Source organism: Carcharhinus amblyrhynchos, chromosome 17 (assembly GCF_965287045.1).
Source record: "Carcharhinus amblyrhynchos chromosome 17, sCarAmb.v2.hapA, whole genome shotgun sequence".
NCBI lineage: Eukaryota > Metazoa > Chordata > Chondrichthyes > Carcharhiniformes > Carcharhinidae > Carcharhinus > Carcharhinus amblyrhynchos.
The window spans coordinates 43,168,505-43,194,691 of NC_137340.1; the positions used below are offsets into that span (position 1 = coordinate 43,168,505).

At 41.9% G+C, this 26,187-nt stretch overlaps 1 protein-coding gene across 6 annotated transcripts in view; it reads right to left on the reverse strand.

Annotated features, from left to right (window-relative positions):
* Positions 1 to 26,187, reverse strand: part of add3a (adducin 3 (gamma) a) — a 236,184-nt gene that overhangs the window by 65,108 nt on the left and 144,889 nt on the right. For all 6 annotated transcript variants that reach the window (XM_080205869.1, XM_080205873.1, XM_080205872.1 and 3 more), the window contains 2 exons: positions 1,835 to 1,973; positions 1,606 to 1,757 (listed from right to left, as the gene is read on the reverse strand). In XM_080205869.1, coding sequence (XP_080061995.1) covers positions 1,606 to 1,757; positions 1,835 to 1,973 — 291 coding nt within the window. The remainder of the gene's footprint in view (positions 1 to 1,605; positions 1,758 to 1,834; positions 1,974 to 26,187) is intronic.

Sequence of the window (26,187 nt, forward strand, 5' to 3'; positions counted from 1 at the left end):
GGGCCATAGTGTTGATAAACAGTAAATCTTGTCTCTTCTCTTTTAATACAGAATAATTTCATGGCAAAACAGAAAGAGACTCTCCAAACATCTTAAGTAAACTAATGCATCAGATTTAGTAAAAGGGTAGATTGTGTCTGACTAATCTAGTTGAGATTTTGAGGTCAATAGCATAGTTTCTCTGTGGACTTTCATTTGACATGGTTTCACTGAGAGATTATTAGCTGAGATGATAACGCATAGAACTGAAGGAAATTTTGTAGCTTGGTTGGGAGGAGGGGATGGAATGGAAAAAATGTGTAGGAATAAAAGGAACATACTATGATTGGTGCAAGATAACAAGTAGCATTCACCAAGTATCTGTATTGCGACTTCAATTTCTTATCATATATATCAATTGCATGAACTAAGAGTTGCATATTTAATTTTCAAATGATTCTGAGTTGGGACACACAACAAGGGTGAAGATGGAAAAGAGAAATTTTGAAGGCATACAACAATTAAGTAAGTGAGAAGAAATGACTGATGGATTTTTATATGGGGAAGTGTGATGTTGTCCACTTTGGATCAGAGAAAGACATTTTCTTAATGGTGGAAAACAAAGGACTTATAAAGCAAAGGGATTTGATTATCCATGAACACAAATCACTACAAACTGGCACAGGGATACAAAACATAATAAAATGGAACGCTGACCTCTATCTCAAAAGGGTTGAAATAAAAAAAAGTTATGTTTCAGTTGCACAATGTTCTGGACAGACCGCATCTGAAGTACAGCGTTCCCCTCTGAGCAGGGAAGAATATAATAGAGTCGAAAGGGGTAAAGAGTAGAGTTACCAGATTATACAGGGATTGAAAAAATTCTCTTGGAGGTTGTGAAAGGATCTGATGCTTTTATTCCCAACTGATAAAAGAATTTCAATACAGAAAAACAATTTCCTCTGGTTGGGGAATCCAAAACAAGGAAGCATTATCTTAAAACAATTGCTTGGTACTTATAGGTGAAATCACAAGCACTTTCCCACACAAAACATAGAGGAATTCTGTAACTCTTAACACCTCTCAAAATGCTGGGAAAATTAAAATTTTTAAGATCATGGTCAATGGATTTTTGTTAGCGAAGGCTATGAAGGGATATGGAGCAAAGGAAACAAACACAGTTGAGGTACAGATCATAATCTAATAGAATGTGGAAACAAGTTCGGGAGGCTGAATGACCAAATTCCTTTTCTTAATGCACCTTACAGTTACAACATTCAATGAGACTTAAAACAGGGATGTTCCTTTAAGCTGAAGACAGTAATGTAGCAAAGGACAAAGATCATAATTACATTTTGGACAACTATGTTTTAATATGTACATAATAGTTCTTGTGGTCATAAAATCAAGAAAGAAATTGGGAAACACTATTCACTAAAAAGAAAACAAAGAACTCCACTATTAAACTGAAATGAATTATAAAGCATTTCTAAATTTTAAGAACCCATTAGCAGTATATTTCGTAGGTGTATTCTCTTCACTATTTAGACTCTAAGTCTGAAATTAGAAATTAAGAGTGAGATAAAACATTGTAAAAACTAATTATATGCCGTGCTGCATACTTACTGTTATGCAGGTATTGGTCAAATGTGCCCATCCAAATAGATCTACCATTCTGTAAAGGCTTGCAACTTTACAGCGGGTCAACTTCTCTCCTTTCACAAAAGTAGCAGATTCAATGCCACGTAGATCATTGATGGGTGTAGTTACTCCTAGATCTAAAGGAAATATAAAGCTCAATATATAAACATATATATTTGTTGAAGTGATATCTGAAGTATTTTCAGGCACTTACTAAGTTGTGCTGACGGCAAACTGGCAACAGAACTTGCCATTACAAAATCTGCTATTTGTCGTAGAGCAAGCAATCCAGCAGGGTTATTGCCCTTTTTCATCTGTTCTTGAATAAGGATCTCAAGCTCATCTCTGAACGCCTATAATCAAACGTATTTGTATTAAAATATGAATATGAAATCATATAAATATACTGACCTAAGCAATAATTTTACTGCCCACAGGACTAATACTTCATGTGGAAGTCAAAAATGGCAATTTACACACACCAGATAAAGCTACGAAAGGAGCAAATGCACAAAAAACCTAATTCCTATTCTACACTATTGTTTTACAACATTCATTTACTGAAAAAAGTAACAACAATTTTGCACTAAAACATAGCTTCTTTATTTTCTAGTTAGTTCTGTTAAAATCTATTACAAGTGGAACAACATAGCCAAAGTGATGATATATAACTATACAGTTTTTGTGAAGCAGGCGTCATTCACTTTACACATTTTCCAATTTGAATCGCTCTACAGGTGAGACTAATCATTTCTAGCTGATTCTTTAAAATAAAGACACAACTTAAGCAGCAGAAAGATGGAATTATTTAAAGTGCTTCAAGATTCTGCCAAAAACTGCATTGGATGAATACCAATATCTCACCTGCTAAATAGCGACTCATAAGGAAGTCCCTGTATTCCAGGATTCATTATGGATCTGTCACAGTTATAACTGCTGCAAACTCACCATCACAGAATTAAAAACATTTCCCTATCACTGTATTAGCACATCTTCATTTGTAGTGTTTAGCCTACATTTTATAGTTTTAAGATGCAGGAAAGTGAGAAAACAGGATCATTTTTGACTATAGCCATTTGAATTAGATCCTACCATGCAAGAGAAAAATCTAAATTCATATAACAGTTTGAATAACTAATATTCTATGATATGTTTCCCTCCCAAAAATCCCTTGCCCATACTGCTTCATGGCTATCATTCACCTTTCGATAAATTTCCCAAGAGCCCAGACAGAGAATTTTACCAGGCTACTGTATGAAGGAAGACAACTCAACTGGGCCTATCCTTCCCCAATATCCACACGTTGCACAACATGTAGGCCTATTAAAGTACACAGAAAAAACTCCAAGTGACTTTCCCACTACTTTCACCACTTCCTATTTGGAATATTGCTGAGGCCTTAAACGTAGAAAATTGGTGCACGATTAGGCCATTCAGCCCTTCAAGTCTGCACCATCACTCAATATGATCATGGATGATCACACACTCTCAACATCCCACTCTGTTTTCTCTCCATACCCCTTATTCTCCTTAGCCACAATGACCACATCCAGCTCCCTCTTGTATGTATTTAATGAACTGGCCCCAACAGCTTTCTGTGGTAGAGAATTCAGCAGGTTCACAACTCTGCACTCTTCCTGAATGGCTTATCCCTTATTCTTAGACCATGACCCCTAGTTCTGGACTTCCCCAACATTGGGAACGTTCTTTCTGCATCTAGCCTGTCGAGTCACATCAGGATTTTATATGTTTCTATGAGATCCCCACTCACCCTTCGAAATTCCAGTGACTGCAAGCCGATTCAAACCAGTCTTTCTTCATATGTCAATACTGCCATATTACTTGTGGCTACCTCAACTTAGATTCATGACTCATTAGTCAGGGAACTACTCGGACAGTACAGCGAGTTGGATCACTAACCCGAAAGTAGTAAACATTTTAGTAATAAAATGTCTTGTTGCATTTTTGGCATTCAGGCATATCTACTCCTACAGATTTCAAAATGCTGTTAGGAGTAGTGTATGAATGAGTGAGTGAGTCAGTGAGTGGTGTACAAGTGAGAGGAAAAGAATGGGGGGGGGGGGGGGGAGAACGCCTTGTGTTTGCTCAGTAGGGTTTTGGTTGTCTCAGGGGGAGCTATCAGTCCAGTGAAAAGCATTGAGTGAATGCTCTGAATTTTACTGGAAAAAAACCATTTACAACTGTGTCAGCTCAAGCAAGACACTTTGATATCATGATAGTGCTAAAACTTCACTGGGCTTTGTGCCTATAGATATTGCTGGATAAAGGAATATTGGGAAATTGAGTCACGGAGGTCTATAGCATGGAAACAAGCCCTTCAGCCCAACTTGTTCATGCCACCCTTTTTTCTTAAACCCCTAAGCTAATCCCAATTGCCCACATTTGGTCCATATCCCTTTATACCCATCTCACCCATGTAACTGTCTCATGCTTTTTAAAAGATAAAATTGTATCCTCCTCTACTACCACCTCTGGTAGCTAGTTCCAGACACTCACCACCCTCCATGAAAAAACTGCCCTCTAGACACTTTTGTATCTCTCCCTTCTCATTCTGACTAATGAAACCAAGCATGCTGAATGCCTTCTTCACACTCTGTCCCTCTGTGACTCCACTTTCAAAGAGCTATGAAACATGTACCCCGAGATCTCTGTTCTGTATCTCTCCCCAAAGCCCTATCATTAACTGAATAAGTCTTGACTTGGTTCAATCCGCCAAATTTGCATGGAATCTACAGGCACATTTATCTAAATTAAACTCCATCTGCCATTCGTTAGCTCACTGGCCCAATTGATCAAGATCCCGTTGCAATTGGAGATAACCTTCACTGTCCATTACACCACCAACCTTGGTGTCATCTACAAACTTACTAACCATGCCTCCTATATCCTCATCCAAATCATTAATATAAATGACAAATAACAGTGGATCCAGCACTGATCCCTGAGGCACACTGCTGGTCACAGGCCTCCAGTTTGAAAAACAACTCTCTACAACTACTCTCTGACTTCTGTCAAGAAGCCAAATTTTGTATCCAATTGGCTCCCTCACCCTTGATCCCATGAGATTTAACCTTATGCAACAACCTACCATGCGGTATCTTACCAAAGACCTTGCTAAAGTCCATTCAGACAACATCAACTGCATTGCCCTCATCTATCTTCTTGGTTACCCCTTCAAAAAATTCAATTGAATTTGAGAGACATGATTTTCCACTCACAAAGCCATGCTGGCTGTCCCTAATCAGTCCTTGCCTCTCTAATTGCCTGTAGATCCTGTCTCTCAAAATACCTTCCAACAATTTACCCACCCCAGATGTGAGGCTCACTGGCCTGTAGTTCCCAGGCTTTTCCCTGCAGCCCGTTTGAAACAAAGGCACAATTTTTGCCACCCTCCAATCTTCAGGCACCTCACCCGTGACTATCAAAATTATTAATATAAATGAATCATCATCTTGTATTTGTATTGAAATCTTTCCAACCTGTTTGTCTGGTGTAATATTTTTCATTATTCTGGGTTAAGAGTTCATCAGCAGACTCCTGTGAACTTATTCAGTAATGTACCCCCACAGTTTCTTAAAAAAAAGTTAGAATCTATGAATCAGGTTTCATTCAGGGATCTGACTTGTCCAGTACATCCACCAGGATCGTAATGATAACCAATCATACCAAAATTACAATATCCTATGAGCTGTTGTAGTCCGTTTTGAAAACTTCCAGAAGTTCAATTTTCAAACAAATAGCAAATCCTCTAATTTTCTATTCCACACATACAACTGAATACATTATCATTTTACTTTCTTCAGTACTATACCAGGGTTATCATTTTCACTAGATATTGTAGATGGTATGCATCATTAAGAAATACAGATTAATCCACTACTTCTAATGTTCCATATTCAATGTTAAATTATATCTGGAAAGTTTAATCAAGATATGACACAAAGGAGAGTTCACTGAAACCCAAATTCATGCTATGGTTTAAACCCACCTCTCTGCATGAACAATTTAAATTTAGCTAGTCCCACTCTGTGTTTCCCTGTAACCTTGTTAATTTTATTCCCCATAGGTGCTTATCCAATTCCCTTTAGAAAGCCACAATTGAAACTGCTTTCACTATTCCCTTCAAGCTGTGCATTCTAGATGGTAACCGTTCACCGCATGAAGGAAGTTCCTCCACATGCCACTTACTTTGGTTCTCACCCCTTCTGCCCAAGGGAACAGCTCATCTCTATCCTGTCTAGAACCCTCATGATTTTGAGCATCTCTATTAAATCTCCTCTCAACTTTCTCCTCTCTAAGGGTACAAAGCAATCTATCTAGTAGTAATCTAACAGTAATTGAAGTCCCTCATTGTTGGAACCATTCTTGTGACTCTCTTCTCTAAAACCTCAAACATGCTTCCAAAAGTGCAAGCCCAGAAAATACTCCAGTTGAGGCTGAACCAGTGTTTTTTTAAAGGTTCATCATAACTTCTTTAATGTTGTATTCTGTGTAAAAACTTCAGATCTTGTATGCTTAAAAGAAGTACTTCCTCAACCTCGCCTGCCACTTCAATGATCTGTATGTATATATTCCCAGATTCTTTGTTTCTTTTAGGATTGTACACTTCAGTTTATATTGTCTCTCCTCATTCTTCTCACCAGAATGTACAACTTCACACTTCTGTTTTAAATTGTATCTGGCCACCTAATCAATCAGCCTATGGCCTCACAGTATACATCCAAGCTTTTTGTCACTTGCAGATTTTGAAATTCTGCCCTGTATACATATTAATATAGATCAAGAAAAGTGGCGGCTCTAATATGGACCTCTGTGGTATATCATTGTACATCATCTTCCACTCTGAAAAACAGTCCTTCATCACTACTCTCTTTTTCCTGGCGCTCAGGATACTTCACATCCATGCTGCTATTGGCCCTTTTATTTCAAAGGCTTCAACACTGCAGATAAGCCTGTTATGGGGCATTTTATCAAACACATTTTTAGGAGTCCATATACACCACATCAACTGCAGAACCTACACCATTACCAAAGGTCCTACAGAACTATCTCCAGTTTAAACATTAATTCCAATCAGAACCTATGTTTCTTTTTAAAACCATTAATTTATGGAATGCAGCATTGCTGGCTAGGCCAGCATTTACTGCTCATCATGAACTACCCTCGAGAAAAATAGAAAATAGGATCAACAGGCTATTTGGCCCCTCAAGTCTGCTCCACTATTAACTATAATCATGGCTGATTGATCACCATCCGCTCAATTGCTCCCCATACCCCCTGACGCCTTTAGTCTCTAGAAATCTATTTCCTCCTTAAATATATTCAGTGACTTAGTCTCCACAGTGTTACATGGTAAAGAATTCCACAGGTTCACCACCCTCAGTGATGAAATTGCTCCTCATCTCAGTCCTAAATGGTCCACATAGTTTTCTATGATTGTGACCCCTTATTCCAGGCCATCTAGCCAGCAGAAATAACATCCCTGTATTCAGCCTGTCCATCTTTATCAGAATTTTGTGCATTTTAATGAGATTTCCTCTCATTCTTCTAAATTCCAGTGAATGCAGGCCTACTGAACTCCAGTGAAAACAAGCCTACTGACCCAGCTTTCCTCACATGCCAATCCTGCCATCCCAGGCATCAGTCTGGTCACTGCACTCTGTCTATGGCAAGTATATCCTGCCTTAAGTAAGGAGACCAAAATTGCGCACAATCCTCCAGGTGTGGTCTCACCAAGGCCCTGTACAGCTGCAGTTGGACTTTAAGCTGGTGTTGTGAGATTTCTTTCAGCTGCAGTGAGACATCCTTGCTCCTGTTCTTAAATCTTCTGGCAATGAAGGCCAACATTCTATTGCCTTCTTAACTGCTTGATGCACCTGCAGGCTTGGTTGCTTTGAATGACTGGTATTCAAGTCTTTGTACATCAACATTTCTCAACAATGTCACCATTTAAATAGTATTCTGCAATTTTGTTTTTCCTATCAAAGATTCAGTTATCCAGGTCATAATGCATCTGCCATGTATTTGCCCAATCACTCAACTTGTCTAAACTGTCCTGAAGTCTCTTTACATCTTCCGCACCACTCATATTCCCACCTAGTTTTGTCTCATCAGCAAACTTGGAAATATTATATTTGGTTGCCACATTCAAATCATAAAAAATATTGCGAATATCTGGGGCCCAAGCATTAACAAATGCAGTACTGGTTGCATCCTCAGAAAGCTCCAGTAGGTTTTCTCAAACATGATTTCCCTTTCGTAAATCCATGCTACCTTTATCAAATTGCTATAATTTTTTTTTAAGTGCCCTGTTAAGGGCACAACATATAGTAAATGCTGAGCTGTTCAAATCCCATAAGGGAAACTTGGAACAACTGCGCTCATGTTTGTATTTGCAATTGGGATAGTAAGAGGAGAGATTTTGAAATCCAGAAATGATGCCCTAACCTTCCCTCGACATTTAATGGCATTGCCATTGCTGAATACCCACATTAGCAACATCCTGTGGGTTACCATCGACCAGAAACTGCACCAGATCAATCATATAAATACTATGCCTACAAAAAGCAGAATAGAAGCTGGGAATTCTGCAGCGAGCAGCTTGTTTCCTTAAATCCCAAAGCTTGTCCACCATCTACAAGGCTGAACTGTAATGGAATACTCTCCGCTTGCCTGGATGGGTGCAGCTCCAACATCATCAGTAAGCTGGACACCTTCAAGTCAGAGTAGCCCACTTGATTGTCATCCTATTCACCACCTTCAACATTCACTCTCTCCGCTATCAGCATACAACAACAGCCGTGTGCATCATCTACAAGCTGCACTGCAACAACCACTAAGCATCCTTAACCAGCACCATCCAAATTCCATGACAGAAGGTCAAGAGCAGCAGATGCATAGCACACTCTGACCTTAAGTTCCCCTCCAAGCCACATACCATCCTGACATGGAACTATATTGCTATTCCCTTACTGTTATTGGGTCAAAATCCTGGAATTGTCTTTTGAACAGATTTTGCTGCAACACATGTTCACTTTTGTAAAGTTTATTTAAAAGTAAAGTTTATGCATTAGTCATAAGCAGGCTTACATTCACACTGCAATAAAATTACTGTGAAAATCCCCTAGATGCCACACTCCAGCACCTGTTTGGGTACACAGAGGGAGAATTTAGCATGGCCAATGCACATCTGCACATTTTGGACTGTGGGAGGAAATTGGAGCACCCGGAGGAAATCCACACAGACACAGGGAGAACATGCAAACTCCACACAGGCAGTGACCCAAGCTGGGAATCGAGCCTGAGTCCTTGGTGCTGTGAGGCAGCAGTGCTAACCACTGTGCCACCATGCTGCCCTTAATTTTACTTACAAAATTCATTTTCCAAATAAATGCAACAGGAGCCAACACTATTAATGCAAAATCATCTTTCCATGTTAGTTTAGAGCTCTCGGAATGGCAGTATTTACATATTAGATGCATTAAAACGACTAAATGGATTAACAATAAACTGTAGGTGAACTTGTGTCTAATGAACTGCATTTAAATATCCAAACCAATCTCACGTAATCTATGCGTTACATTAGCTTTGATGGGCATTAAATTAGTAGAATATGGAATTTCAAAAGCAGGATAGAAAGTTAGAAACAAAGCCGAATGGTTGTTTTAACTTCTCTACGTTTCTTTGCCAGGTCATTAATTGGATCACTGCATGGAAACACTACGTTCAGTGGGAGGGGCAAATTCCATCAGCTGAACACAAAATGGAAGACTGAAGCGTATCAATTATTTTGGCAGAAGAATGAAACAAAACGCGAGTGAAGTTTAACAAATTTGAAAGCTTGCAGTAAGTTTTTGGACACTCTTCCCTCTTTGTTCAAACTTCACATTTCCTGGTTTTAGCCAGTGTACCTGCCTAAGTGACTGCATAGTGAACCAGTTTTCCATGGGATGTGTGCATATCAAACTAGGACATCAATGGAAATTGCAGTTCATAGAGACGTCTACAGCGCTCCCTATGGAGCAGTGTAGACTTGACAGCAATTTCTAGATTTTGATGTTGTTCTGTGCTCCCAGAATTGCTGTCAGTTTTAGTGATGAGGGTGAGTGCTGGCAGTTTCATTATCATTACCACTGCAAACTCAGGTCTCTGGGTCTCAACTGCTGCTAACACTGAGGCCAAGGCTGTGCTGCAACTTTCCAGGTCTTTATGAATAAATCTCGCACTAATAGGAATCAGAATAACAACCACTATTAACTATCTATTGCCCTAAAACAGCAATTCTATTTCAGTAAAGGAACATCGTCACATCAGCTTTGCAAAACCTCCAACTCTGTAGTCATTTTAAATGGTTAATAAAGGTCAAGTGTTTCCAACAATTTAATGTTTAATGTTTGTACCCATACCACATATTGCAAAACAATTCTGGGTTACTGGCACTTCTAAACCTTTAGAAGATGACATGAGTGAGCAATTGTTAGCCTGAAAGCTGCCAAAGAACACAGTTACATAAAGACCTTGAGTTCTATGTTCAACCCACACATGACTAGACCAGTCATCTGCAAACCAGACATCTGTAAAGGCACATTGTTTACTGCTGATCTACAAAACAGAACTGGAACCATAAAAGTTACTTCAATAACTCATTGTTCTATGACAGTTTTATCAAATACAAAGCCACCAATGTTTCACAATATTTTGGTTTATGGAGAGATAGGGAAAGTCACAGTGCAGATATATTGGTTAGCTCATAAGGCGTGGATTTTACAACTGTTCTAACTTCATTCAAAACCCTCCTTTAGGTTTGACTGTTATCTTTATTACATTTAAGAGGAAGATAAGGTAATGCATTTGCCAATGCCCTTTCCAGCATTTCCTGTTTACATTCCACAGGATAGATACTGCTTCCCAAATCTGTACTAGTTTGAATCAAAAATCCAGTAAAAAGATTGTGTTAATTAGATTGAAAAGAAAATTAGGGCTGGAGTTTATGGGGTGCCTGGTTCTACTACTCCCTGGCTAAAAGGTCAGGAGGTGAAACTCACCCACAATCCTGTAGGCTGCCCTTCAACAACGGGTTCACAGTCCTGCAAAGGTGGTTCCCCCCAAGCCTCCATCCTTGCCTGGTAAGCTACCGGGCTTCTTTTCATTCTGGATAAAATATTAGCTGTAGAAGGATAACACCTTACATGGCCATTAGTGGAGACTGTGGTGAAGTGGTAATGCCACTGAATGAGGAATCCTGTGACCTAGGTTAATGCTCTGGGGACACAGGTTCCAATCCCACCATGGCAGCTGGTGCAATCTAAAGTCAATCTTTTAGGGAAAAAAAGTGGAATTAAAAGCTGATCTCAATAATGTTGAACATGAAACTATCATAGATTGTCACAACAACCAATTCAGTTCACTAATACTAATGTCCTTTAGGCAAGGAAATCTGCTGCACTTACCTGCTCTGGCCTGCATGGGGCTCAAGATCACAGCAATCTGGTCGACTTTGTGATAGGGTTGAGAAGTTACTCACTTCAAGGGCAATGAGGAATGGCAATAAATGCTGGCCTTTCAACTGACACCCACATCCCATTAAATAAAACAAAATCAGTCACTTAAAGACCTCAACAGGTCCAAGGGTGGGCAGATGCCTGACATCTCTCCTACTCCTATAAAATTTCATATAGTCATGATGTGGGTATGCCGGCGTTGGACTGGCGTAAACACAGTAAAAAGTCTGACAACACCAGGTTTTAGTCCAACCTATTTACTTGATAATATACTCACAAGCTTTCGGGGTTAGCCCCTTCGTCAGGTGAATGGAGAGTATATGCTCTGTCTGAGGCCAGAAAAGCACAGACAGTTTAGAGATTACTGATTAGAATGCGAATCCTTACACCTAACCTGCTGTTCAAGACCTGAAGTGGCTGATAATGTGAGTGGAAGGAGCACTGATCACAGGTTAAAGAGATGTGTATTGTCTCCAGACAGTACAGTAAGTGAGGTTTTGCAAACCCAGGCAAATCACGGGGGTTACAGATAGTGCGACATGAACCCAAGATCCCTGTTGAGACCGTCCTCATGTGTGCGGAACTTGACTATCAGTCTCTGTTCAGCGACTCTGCGCTGTCGTGTGTCGTGAAGGCCGCCTTGGAGAACGCTTACCCGAAGGTCAGAGGCTGAATGCCCGTGACCACTGAAGTGTTCGCCAACAGGAAGGGAACAGTCTTGCCTGGTGACTGTCGAGCAATGTTCATTCATCCGTTGTCGTAGCGTCTGCATGGTCTCCCCAATGTACCATGCTTCGGGACATCCTTTCTTGCAACGTATCAGGTAGACAATGTTGGCCGAGTTGCAAGAGTATTTACCATGTACCTGGTGGATGGTATTCTCAACAGCCTAAGAGGAAGGAATCCAATTGGACTCCTCCGGAAGGCCGCTGCCCGCAACTGGACTTGTATGCCCAAACCATCAGGAGGTGCGTTAACACCGGATTCATCAGCCGCACTCACAAGACAGCCCCGAACATCACCCAAGCACAACGCAACGCCATCCACGCTCTCAAGACAAACCACAACATTGTCATCAAACCAGCAGACAAAGGAGGGGCCATCGTCATACTGAACAGAACGGATTACTGTAAAGAAGTGCACCGACAACTAAACAACGAGGAACACTACAGACAGTTACCCACAGATCCGACCAAAGAACACACTCGTCAACTCAACAATCTGATCAAGACCTTTGATCCGGACCTTCAGAGCACCCTCCGTGCTCTCATTCCACGTACTCCCCGCATTGGAGATCTCTACTGCTTCCCAAAGATACACAAGGCAAACACACCTGGCCGTCCAATCGTATCAGGCAATGGGACTCTGTGTGAGAACCTCTCCGGCTACGTCGAGGGCATCCTGAAACCCATTGTACAAAGAACCCCCAGCTTTTGTCGCGACACTACGGACTTCCTACTGAAACTCAGCACACATGGAGCAGTTGAACCAGGGACACTCCTCGTCACAATGGATGTCTCAGCGCTCTACACCAACATCCCCCACAACGATGGCATTGCTGCGACTGCCTCAGTACTCAATGCTGACAACTGCCAGTTTCCAGATGCAATTTTACAACTCATCCGCTTTATCCTGGACCACAATGTCTTCACCTTCAACAACCAGTTTTTCATCCAGACACATGGAACAGCCATGGGGACCAAATTTGCACCTCAATATGCCAACATCTTCATGCACAGGTTTGAACAAGACTTCTTCACTGCACAGAATCTTCAACCGATGCTGTACACTAGATACATCGATGACATTTTCTTCCTTTGGCCTCATGGTGAACAATCACTGAAACAACTATATGATGATATCAACAAATTCCACCCCACCATCAGACTCACCATGGACTATTCCCCAGAATCAGTTGCATTCTTGGACACACGCATCTCCATTAACGACGGTCACCTCAGCACCTCACTGTACCACAAGCCCACAGACAATCTCACAATGCTCCACTTCTCCAGTTTCCACCCTAAAAATGTTAAAGAAGCCATTCCCTATGGACAAGCCCTCCGTATACACAGGATTTGCTCAGATGAGGAGGATCGTGACAGTCACCTCCAGACCCTGAAAGATGCCCTCATAAGAACAGGATATGGTGCTCGACTCATAGATCGGCAGTTCCGATGCGCCACAGCGAAAAACCGCACCGATCTCCTCAGAAGGCAAACACGGGACACAGTGGACAAAGTACCCTTCGTCGTCCAGTACTTCCCCGGAGCAGAGAAGCTACGACATCTTCTCCGGAGTCTTCAACATATCATTGATGAAGACGAACATCTCGCCAGGGCTATCCCCACACCCCCACTTCTTGCCTTCAGACAACCACACAACCTCAAACAGACCATTGTTCGCAGCAAACTACCCAGCCTTCAGGAGAACAGTGACCACAATACCACACAACCCTGCCACAGCAACCTCTGCAAGACATGCCGGATCATCGACATGGATACCATCATCACACATGAGAATACCATCCACCAGGTACATGGTAAATACTCTTGCAACTCGGCCAACATTGTCTACCTGATACGTTGCAAGAAAGGATGTCCCAAAGCATGGTACATTGGGGAGACCATGCAGACGCTACGACAACGGATGAATGAACATCGCTCGACAGTCACCAGGCAAGACTGTTCCCTTCCTGTTGGCGAACACTTCAGTGGTCACAGGCATTCAGCCTCTGACCTTCGGGTAAGCGTTCTCCAAGGCGGCCTTCACGACACACAACAGCGCAGAGTCGCTGAACAGAGACTGATAGTCAAGTTCCGCACACATGAGGACGGTCTCAACAGGGATCTTGGGTTCATGTCGCACTATCTGTAACCCCCGTGACTTGCCTGGGTTTGCAAAACCTCACTTACTGTACTGTCTGGAGACAATACACATCTCTTTAAACTGTGATCAGTGCTCCTTCCACTCACATTATCAGCCACTTCAGGTCTTGAACAGCAGGTTAGGTGTAAGGATTCGCATTCTAATCAGTAATCTCTAAACTGTCTGTGCTTTATATGCTCTGTCTGAGGCCAGAACTCTCCATTCACCTGACGAAGGGGCTAACCCCGAAAGCTTGTGAGTATATTATCAAATAAATAGGTTGGACTAAAACCTGGTGTTGTCAGACTTTTTACCAAATTTCATACAGGTCAGGGTAGGCAGGTAGACAGTGGAAATCTTCCAGCATTTTACATACCTCTCTGCCCTGGAACCTGCTGATGGAAGTGCATGAAATCCAGCCAAAGAGCTCATGACTGACAGCATGACAAAAGATTAAAGTGAAATACATCTGGCTGTCCAACTACAAGCACAATGCATTAATATACACTGCCCCTGAAGAGAAGATATTATTTGGTACAGTGCTAAACCATTGAGGCAGAGACTAGGATTTTCAGCTTTCATCACCAGCTGCAACTTTTCAACTTATTTACTTGAAGGCACAAAGCTCTGGTCAAAAGTTTCAGCTTGAATCTCTATTCCAAGTTAGTTATCTTAGCTTGGGATGTTATAATTATCCTCACCACCCCTTGGTGAATAAATGGAAGGAGTTTTTTTTTTAGACACAGCACGCACACAGGAGGAAGAAAAGTATTATATATTTCTACCAACTTTACCTATGACATTCAACTCTTCCAATACAGTACGCAATTTGTTCATCTATAATAACAAGGTTTATGAACAGTGGATTCTGACACTTTTTTTAAAAATAGCAATTCAAGTGGTTTCAAAGAATGATGTATATAGCACTCAAGTAACAGATGGTAATGGTTTTGTTTCCAACATTGTGTGTAACTTTTTTCCAGCCAAAATCAGCACATTGAAGCTAGGATGTGTGTAACCATCTTTCTAATTAATGATTGACAACTTTTATAATGAACTGTTTGAATTGTAAAGCCAATTGTGCACTGTAGTAAATCACCAAGAGTGGCACAAGAAGACACTAAAACAGAGATTCTATGTGCCAGTGAACAAACTAAGAAAGTGGAGTGAAACTTCTAACTCTATGCTTCAAAGGAGAAAAGTCACACCATTTGAGGATAATGCTCTTAAAGTTAGAAAGCAGAAAACATGTCAAATATTAATAATGTTTCTAATAAAGTCAAGTCTGTTAGAAGGGTGCCATCTTCCCTTATCAAGCTGAATATGAAGGAAAAGATGAGGAAAAAATAATTTTATTTTCCAAAGAAACACACTCATTCAGGCAAGAGGGAAGTATTCCATAATGTCCTTGAAATGTGCCTTGTACACATGGTGGAAAGGCTTTGGGGGGCTCAGGAGATGAGTTACCCACTACACAATTCCTAGCTTCTGATCTGCTCTTGTAGCCACAGCATTTGTATCTGCTATTGCATCCTTTGGCAATTACACTGTTAAGCCACTTGCATTGTTAAAGACAAGTGATGAGGGAGTGACACGGTGACACAGTGGTTAGCACTGCTGCCTCACAGTGCCAGGGATCTGGGTTTAATTCCAGCCTTGGGTATGGGCAGCAGGGAGGAAGCTCAAGATCAACATGCTCAATCTGAATTGCAGAGCATGCTCAATGAGCTATATGGTCTACTCTGGCCTATTTCTCGTATGTAGCCAGGAAAGGAGATGGGTTCACAGAGATCAGCACTGCTGCCTCACAACACTAGGAACCCTAGTTCAATTCTGGCCTTGGAGGACTCTGTGTGGAGTTTGCACGTCCTCCTCCTGAGTGGGTTTCCTCCAGTTGCTCTATTTTCTTTCCACAGTCAAAAGATGCATAGGTAAGGGGGATTGGCCATGCTAAATTGATCCTTAGTGTTCCAAGATGTGTAAATTAGGGAGATTAGCAGGATAAATATGTGGGATTACAGGGATTGGGCCAGGGTGGGCCTGGATAAGATGCACTGTTGGAGTGTTGGTGCAGACTCGATGGACTGAATGGCCTCCTTCTGCACAGTAGTGTTCTATCATCACTGCCTCAACTAAAAGAGTATAAATGACACACCTAGAACAGTTGCTGCAGGGAAGCAGAAAGACAGTTACTATGCTCAGAGTAAATCTTGTTTAAGATAAAAGACAAGTTTCAGACTCATTCCTTCACCATATGCACTTATTGGAAGTAACTGGACTAACCACATAAATCCCAAGATTTGATCAATTGTGATCTTATCCTGAAGGAAAGGTCTTTGACTAAACAGATAAAGATGCTTGAGCACGACCCTGAGGAACTCCTACAGCAATGAATAGGTTAAGATGATTAACCACTAACAACCACAGCCACCTTTCTTGTGCTAAGTGCGACTCCAACTTGTGGACAGATTTCCCCATGATTCCTGTTGACTTCTATTTTGGTGGTCCCTTAATTGGTCAGTGCAGGGGGAACAAAATTGCAAAATTTATTTTACCACCATTTCCCTTCCAGAGAAGGATGTTAAAAATCTGCTCATCTTTGAGATTAATTATTGCCAATTAAAGTTGACATTTGTACTTGTAACTTGATTCATTTCCAGAATTTGCAGTTTGTGAACTCGCCTAGAATCACAAATCCCCTTAAAACAATGCTACATTGCAAAGAAAATAAACTTATGTCTGTTTAAAGTTACATGAGCATTCTTTAATCTCGACTACTCTAACACATTGGAGTCCAGCCTTCTACTTTCTACCCTCTTCAAACGTCGCTACCCAATGTCATCTGCTCACAGATGTAGAATAATTCTCAGTTAAGCAACATTTTTATTTGAAAATTCTCATCTATGTTTTCAGACTTCAGCCCCTCTCCACCTGTGCAACCTCCTCCAGTCCCACAACCCTTTGAGATGTCCTCTAATTCTCACCTCTTAAGCATAAACAATTTTAAATCACTCCACTAATGATGGCCATGTCTTCAGAGTTGTCCGGGCTGAAGTTCTGGAATTCCAGCCCACAAACCTCTCGACCTCTCATCATGCTAGCCTCCTTTAGGCACTCCTTAAATACTACCTCTTTCACCATCTGTCCTAATTCACTTGTGTTTCATAATGTCCATGTAAAGCACCTTATGTTAAAGGTGCTATAAAAGTACAAATTGTTAAATCTCACTATAATTAAATGAAGCATGTACTCTGCTGAATTTATAGCACGTTTTTCATTCTTTGTAGATTACTGAATTACAATTCCTATGATTATACAATAGCAAATTTATTGAATAATACAAATAGTCTCACACATTAAGTGGACATAGCTATGGGTTTTTTTTGTAAAGTGTTACTGTGCACCACCAGGTTGTAGTCCTCACAAACAACAGGACTTAATTACATGAGCATTCTTTAAACAGTCATTTTTAACACGTCGGTCTTACAAGATGAAGTTAAGTCTTAAACAATATGTATAAACACCAGGTATTTTTTCAAATGAATGCAGTTACCAAATCAGTTTAATTCTTAACAGAAAATTATTTTTTAGAGCTTATTTTCCTCAACATGCAATGAAATAGTCATAGCATATTTATTAACAGTACATAGGGGTAATAATCTGTAGCAACTTGCAAATAAATGATAATATAATGCCCGAAAGTATTCTGGAATATTCCATAGTCTGGTAAGCAAGTGATCCCATACAACAGCTTTGGAAGTAGAACATCTAGTGTGTGCAACCATTTCAGCATGGACATGAGTTGGCTTCAACATGCCCTGCCAGAACAGCCTGAAGCTCCACCCAACTATGCTGATATTGTGTCTGAGGAAGACCTTGCTAGACAATTTTCATCCCTTCCACAAGCTGATCAATTGGAGCATGAATTTGGGTGCCCCATATTTGCTTATATTCAAGAGTTCTGATTTCAACCACCACCGATTTATTCATAAGTTGACCCTAACCCTACCTTCACATAAGAAGCACAACGTGAAGTTCCATTTGATACCATTACAATGATGGTTTTAAAGGAATCAATAAAGGATTTAAATCTTTAAGACTGGCAGGTTTTTTTTCTGTGTGCTAGAAAGATTGTATCCGCTACCCACAAGGAAAGCAACTGGAGATTGTTATATTACTAAACACCAAAGTCTAACAGTTAACAGTAAGAAAAACCCAGAATTCTACTCGCAACATGGATGCAGTATGCCTTATCCTTGATAAACTGAAACATGTTAAGCACTCAGAACCAACTGGATCATTTATTATGTCAGGGTCTGTACATTTCAATTTGAAAAACTGAAAACCACAGGAAAGGTCGTGCATTGCTACTATTTTAAAAAAGGTAGGCATGAACAGATAACAGCTGAAGATAAGCTACATTTTCAGAATAGTCCTGGTTTGACCTCTAAGTGAACTATATAAACAACTGTTTAATTATTATTGGGATATCGTTGTTCATGGTCACAATAATGCCTAATGTAGAAACTCTGCAGCAACAAAACCCATGTGATCCACAAGATACTCCCTCCAACAACCTATTGCTCTATCATGGGTGCCCTTAAACTTATAAATATTAAGCTACCATATACAAAATCTCCAAAAAAGTATAGACCAGCAGAATTTATCAAATTTCCAAGTAACATAAAAATATTCATCATTCTAACATTACTTGGGATGTGATTCATTCCGCAACATCTTAATTTTTATTCAATTGAGAGTAGGTTCTATAAGTACAAATACAAACTAATAGTAATGCAGCATAATGCAAGCTTCCAAAATCTTACTACACATCACTAAGCTTAAACTAACTGGCATGCAGTTGCTAGGTTTATCCTAACACCCTTTTTTGAACAAGGTACTTTTTGAGAACAAAAATTGACCAGCTTAATTTAGTCAAGGGTTATTCATTGAGTTTCAGGAGCTACCTTTTTGTTTTCTGTTTTGGCCCTCTTTTCCATTTTCATGGACTGTTGTGACCCCATTTTTAACACACACAAATGCATAATCAACCCTCTCCCTCCACACACACACAATCTTTATGTCTTGCCTTCCTTTCCAAGTCTGGATTGTTTGTGGTTGCTCATATTATTTTCATTATGTAGCAAGCTGCTGGCTGATGTCAATTTCACGTAATCTATAAAGCCCCGGCAATAAACCAGCAGGATGGAGAGCCAGAGAGTATGAGAGAACCAGCTTCAGCTCACAATAAAATGAAAATAACACAAGCAACAAATAGCCCAGACTTAGGGAGGGAGGGAGGGAGGGAGAAGGGCAATGCATAAAGATGTAAAAATAGCGACATTATACACCACCTGATTGCAAGAATGCAAAGATTCCCAGAGAGAATCCAACATCAGAATGACGTGATTGGATACAAAGCATCAGGAGCAGAAACATGGGGGCCAAAATTCTCCCAAAAAGATTTTCAGTGTTGAATTCAACACAGTAAAAGAGTAATTCACTTTTTTTTCCCCAGACAGAGTTCAGAGAAGAATCTCCCACACTCTGTGCGCTGCAAGGTTACAAGCCTGTATATCATTATAAATCTGTGAGAGATTCCCTGCTGGACAGGCCAGCAGCAATGCGCTGAGTGGGCCACTGCACACGTGCTGATCTGTCAATGCTGAGATCGGTGCATGCCCAGTGGCTCCGCACTGCTGGCCAGCCCCATGACCCCTGCAACCCCACCTCTCCAAACCACCACAGCCCAATCGCTGACCATTCCAGTGCCAAACCCCCACAGCCCAATCGCTGAGCATTCCAGGGCCAGCCACGACCACCAGTCCCCGCCACCCCAACAGTTACTGCCCCCCCCACCCAAAAAACAGCAGGCCGACCACCCTTCCTTCCCTTATCAATGCCAACTGAGTGGCAGCAGGACTCCTCCACCCAACTGATCGCTCCCCAGGTTTCACCTCCACCAGGCCCCATCCCCTTGGCACTGTCCCATGCTCTGTGGACAGTGCCAAGGTGCCCCATGGCATTGTTACTTTGCTCTTTGGGTAGTGCCAGGGGAATAGGCTGGCACTGCCAGGGAACGATGCAGAGCGGGCAGCACCCCCCCCCCAAGCCAGCCAACACTGGGTGGCCTTGATTGTCTCCTTTTCTCTCCAGTGGGGTCAGGCCGCTTGTTCTCCATTAATGTGGAGTTACTGTAATCCCTGCTACAGTGAACAACTCTGGCGTGTGTGTGTGTGTGTGTGTGTGTGTGTGTGTGTGAGAGTGTGTGTGTGGGTTGGAGGTTAGGAAATGATAGTGGGAGATTTCAGTCCCAATAAGCTCATGAGATTTAAATAACTATTTAAATGATTTCCTTGCTTCCCTGCCAATTTCTGGCACAGAGCTGACCCCCTGGAAATCCAATGCAGGGAGACACTACCTTGGCGGGAACACAAGCACGAACCCTGCGTTTTGGCCAACGCGAGAATCTCTCAGCCCACATGTTTGCAGCAGCCACTCATCTTCCTAGCATCGCTTCAGTGGGTCCAGGGCAGTTACAGCCAGGTCCCAAGTTCAGTGTTGTGAATGGAGTTTCTGGTCATTGTTCAGGTTGAGCAGCCAGAACTTTGGTGCTGAAAGACCGGCTTTAAAATATATCAGGACCACCTGCCAGACTGTTCTAATTTACTTTTTAAGAAGCTGGTCTTTGAGGTCAATTGCATTGATATTGTTGCACTGCTGCTTCCAATCTTTGGACAGCTTTGTGGTTCCAATTTTCTTTAAAAAAAAACTGCCAGAAAATCACAAAACTGCTGGAAGGCAGTGTAGTAACTGAGACTATTCTTGGCTAAAAATGTAAGTGAAATCTCTAATTATCTTAGAATCAACTGGATGCTATGTGGGGGTAGGCTTGGACTTGGAGGGCACTTTTAAAGGTTTATTATAGGCTTGTGCAAGATGCAGTCCATTACCTGGATGCAGCCTGTGAAGCACTTCTAAGTAGCCTCCCCGGAGGCGTTTCTCAAATTTCCAGCTGAGTTTCAATGCAAGATTCCAATCGGAGCTGCTCCTCCAATCACAGGCTAGTTCTCTCCTGCATTTTCTACTGATTGACTAACGAATGAGCCTATCAGTAGCCAATGAGGGAGAGAATTATTCTCAGATTGGTGGAACAGCAAACAGAGCGCTGAAGGGTAAGGGGCAAGAGAAATGAAGCAAAGACAGGGCTGGGCCTGGACAGCCTATCAACTGCATTAGAAGAGGCCTAGAGAAGGTTCATGAGATTGATCCCAGAAAGGAACTTCAGCCACAGGGTGGTGAATCTACAGAATTCATTGCCACAAAAGGCTGTGAACACCAGGTCATTAAGTGTATAGAAGGCAGAGATAGATAGGTTCTTGACTGGTAAGGGAATAAAAGGTTACAGAGAAAAGGCAGGAGAATGGGGTTAAGAAACTCCATAAGAAGTCTCACAACACCAGGTTAAAGTCAACAGGTTTATTTGGTAGCACAAGCCACAAGCTTTTGGAGCACTGCCCCTTCATCTGGTGTGTTCACAAACAGGGCGTATAAAGACACAAAATCAGTTTACAAGATAATGGTTGGAATGCAAGTCTTTACAGGTAATAAAGTCTTAAAAGGTACAGACAATGTGAGTAGAGAGAGGGTTAAGCAAAAGTTAAAGAGGTGTGTATTGTCTCCAGCCAGGACAATTAGTGAAATTTTGCAAGTCCAAGCAAGTCGTGGGGGTTACAGATAGTGTGACATAAACCCAAGATCCCGGTTGAGGCCATCCTCATGTGTGCAGAACTTGGCTACCAGATTCTGCTAAGCGATTCAGCATAGTCATGTGTCATGAAGGCCAGAGGCTGAATGCCCATGACTGCTGGAGTGACCCCGACAGGAAGGGAACATTCCTGCCTAGTGATTGTCGAGCGGTGTCCATTCATCCGTTGTCGTAGCATCTGCATGGTCTCTCCGATGTACCATGCCTTGGGACATCCTTTCCTGCAGCGTATCCTATAGACAGCGTTGGACGAGTTGTAAGAGTATGTACTGTGTACCTGGTGGATGGTGTTCTCACGTGAGATGATAGCATCCGTGTCGATGATCCAGCACTTCTTGCAGAGGTTGCTATGGCAGGGTTGTGTGGTGTCGTGGTGACTGTTCTCCTGAAAACTAGGTAGTTTGCTGTGGACAATGTTTGTTTGAGGTTGTGCGGTTGTTTGAAGGCAAGAAGTGGGGGCATGGGGATGGCCTTGGCAAGATGTCATCGATGAAGACAAACATGCTGAAGGCTCCGGAGAAGATGTTGTAGCTTCTCCGCTCTGGTACTGGACGACGAAGGGTACTCTGTCTGCCATGTCCCATGTTTGTCTTCTGAGGAGGTCAGTGTGGTTTTTCACTGTGGCGCATCAGAACTGTCGATCGATGAGTCGAGAGCCATATCCTGTTCTTATGAGGGCATCTTTCAGCATCTGGAGGTGTCTTTTGCAATCCTCCTCATCTGAGCAGATCCTTTGTATACGGAGGGCTTGTCCATAGGGGATGGCTTCTTTCACGTGTTTAGGGTGGAAGCTGGAGAAGTGGAACATAGTGAGGTCATCTGTGGGCTTGTGGTAAAGTGCTGAGGTGACCATCCTTGATGGAGATGCATGTGTCAAAGAATGCAACTGATTCCGGAGAGTAATCCACGGTGACTCTGATAGTGGAATGGAACTTGATGTCATCATATAGTTGTTTCGGTGATTGTTCGCCGTAAGTCCAAAGGAAGAAAACGTCATCGCTGTATCTACTGTATAGCATTGGTTGAAGATCCCATGAAATGAAGAGGTCTTGTTTAAACCAGTGCATGAAGATGTTGGCAAACTGAGGTGCAAATTTGATCCTACAGCTGTTCATGTGTTGGATGAAGAACTAGCTGTTGAAGGTGAAGACATTGCAGTCCAGGATGAAGCAGATGAGTTGTAAAATTGCATCTGGAGATTGAGTACTGAGGCAGTTGCAGCAATGCCATCGTCATAGGGAATGCTGGTGTAGATTGCCGAGACATCCATCGTGACGAGGAATGCACCTGGTTCAACAGCTCCATGTGTGCTAAGTTTCACTAGGAAGTCTGAAGTGTCGCGTCAAAAGCTGGGGGTTCTTTGTACAATGGGTTTCAGAATGCCCTCGACGTAGCCAGAGAGGTTCTCGCACAAGGTCCCATTGCCTGATACGAAGGGATTGCTGGGTGTGTTGGCCTTGTGCATCTTCATGAGGCAGTAGGGATCTCCAATGTGGGGAGTACATGGGATGAAGAGCACAGAGGGTGTTCTGAAGGTCCAGATCAAAGGTCTTGATCAGTCTGTTGAGTTGATGGGTGTGTTCTTTGGTCGGATCTGTGGGTAACTGTGGCATTCTTCATTATTCAGTTATCGGTACACTGTCAGCAGTGCTCCAAAAGCTTGTGGCTTGCGCTACCAAATAAACGTAGAACCATAGAACACTACAGCACAGAAACAGGTCTTTTGGCCCTTCTTGGCTGTGCCAAACCATTTTTCTGCCTAGTCCCACTGACCTGCATCTGGACCATATCCCTCCACACCCCTCTCATCCATGTACCTGTCCAAGTTTTTCTTAAATGTTAAAAGTGAGCCCACATTTACCACTTCATCTGGCAGCTCATTCCACACTCCCACCACTCTTTGTGAAGACCCCCCCCCCCCAATATTCTCTTTAAACTTTTCCCCCTTCACCCTTAACCCATATCCTCTAGTTTTTTTCTCCCCTAGCCTCAGTGGAAAAAGCCTGCTTGCATTCACTCTATCTATACCCATCATAATTTTATACACTGCTATCAAATCTCCCCTCATTCTTCTACGCTCCAGGGAATAAAGCCCTAACATTTTCAACCTTTCTCTGTAACTCAGTTTCTCAAGTCCCAGCAACATCCTTGTAAACCTTCTCTGCACTCTTTCGACCTTATTAATATCCTTCCTGTAATTAGGTGACCAAAACTGCACACAACACTCTAAATTTGGCCTCACCAATGTCTTATACCCTAACATTCCAACTCTTATACTCAATACTTTGATTTATAAAGGCCAATGTTCCAAAAACACTCTTTTTGACCCTATCTACCTGTGACACCACTTTTAGGGAATTACATATCTGTATTCCCAGATCCCTCTGTTCTACTACACTCTTCAGTGTCCTACCATTTACCTTGTATGTTCTACCTTGGTTTGTCCTTCCAAAGTGCAATACCTTGCACTTGTCTGCATTAAATTCCATCTGCCATTTTTCAGCCCATTTTTCTAGCTGGTCCAAATCCCTCTGCAAGCTTTGAAAACCTTCCTCACTGTTCACAACACCTCCAATCTTTGTATCATCAGCAAATTTGCTGATCCAATTTACCACATTATCATCCAGATCATTGATACAGATGACAAACAACAATGGACCCAGCACTGATCGCCATGGCATACCATTAGTCACAGGCTTCCACTCAGAGAAGCAATCTTCCACTACGCTGGCTTCTTCCATTGAGCCAATGTCTAATCCAATTTACTCCATGTATACCAAGCCACTAAACCTTCCTAATTAACCTCCCATGGGGGACCTTGTCAAAGGCCTTACTGAAGTCCACGTAGACAACATCCATTGCCTTCCCTTCATCCACTTTCCTGGTAATCTCCTCGAAAAACTCTAATAGATGGGTTAAACGTGACCTACCACGCACAAAGCCATGTTGACTCTCCCTAATAAGTGTCTGTCCATCTGAGTATTTGTAGATCCTATCTCTTAGTATTCCTTCCAATAATTTACCTACTGCTGACGTCAAACTTACCGGCCTATAATTTCCCAGATTACTTTTAGAGCCTTTCTTAAGCAACAAAACAATATGAGCTATCCTCCAATCATTTGGCACCTCACCCATGGATACTGACATTTTAAATATATCTGCCAGGGCCCTTGCAATTTCAACACTAGTCTCCTCAAGGGAGATTCCGAGGGAATATCCTGTCCAGTCCTGGGGATTTATCTACTTTGATTTGCCTCAAGACAGCAAGCACCTCCTCCCCTTTAACTGTATAGGTTCCATGACCTCCCTACTTGTTTGCCTTATTTCCGTAGGCTCCATGCCAGTTTTCTTAGTAAATACAGATGCAAAAAACCCATTTAATATCTCCCCCATTTCTTTTGGTTCCATACAAAGCCGACCACTCTGATCTTCAAGAGGACCAATTTTATCCCTTACTATCCTTTTACTCTAAATACACCTGTAGAAGCTCTTAGGATTATCCTTCAGGACTTTAACCTGGTGTTATGAGACATCCAATTGTGCTTATCCCAGTCCAACGCTGGCATCTCCACATCGTTGAGAAACTCATCAGCCATAAGAGAATGGAGGGGCAGACTCGAAGGGCTGAATAGCCTAATTCTGCTCCTATACTATCTGGTCTTATGGCTAGGAAGCCAGGTACAGTTGAACCAGAGTGTGGGGAGCCAATTTATGTTGGGACTGGAGCTCAGGAGATGTGTATATTGGGGAGGGCAAGGCCTTGCATCGGGCTTGGGGAGATTGAAGCTTTCTCATTTTACCAGGACCGGGAAGGAGATGGTAACAGTGTATGTGTTTGTGGATGAAATGAGATACTGGGCAGGGGTTAGTGAATTGAGTGAATGGGTGTGTGTTTGTGTGTGGGAGTGTGAGAGGGATTGAGTGAGTGGGTGTGGGCGTGTATGACTTAGTAGGTAGGGTTGAGTGAGTGAATCGGCGGGGGTGAGTGCAAATTGGCCCTATGCCTAAGCACAGCTTCCTCACATACTCTCACCAGCACACTCAACCTATACACATGTACCCACACACTCCCACCCGCATACACTGATCCTCCAACATTGTTTTTTTTTGCAGCTTACTCATTTTTAACTCAACAATTTATTGTTGTGACATTGCCTTCTATTTGTTTGGCAGTTGTTTCTTTCCTTAAAATCTTCAACTTTTTTTGAAATTCAGGTTATGGTTGTGCCAAACCTCACTTTCTGGAATTTACACATCTTTTTAAAATTGTCGTTTGAGGTTTGAGAGAAACAAGCAAATTAAGTAGAAACATTAATAAGTAAGAAGTGTCAACAACAAAAATGTATGACAGCAATATCCAGAGAGAAACCATTTCTAGAAGCATTATTTGTATGTTTATTTAGTACAAAT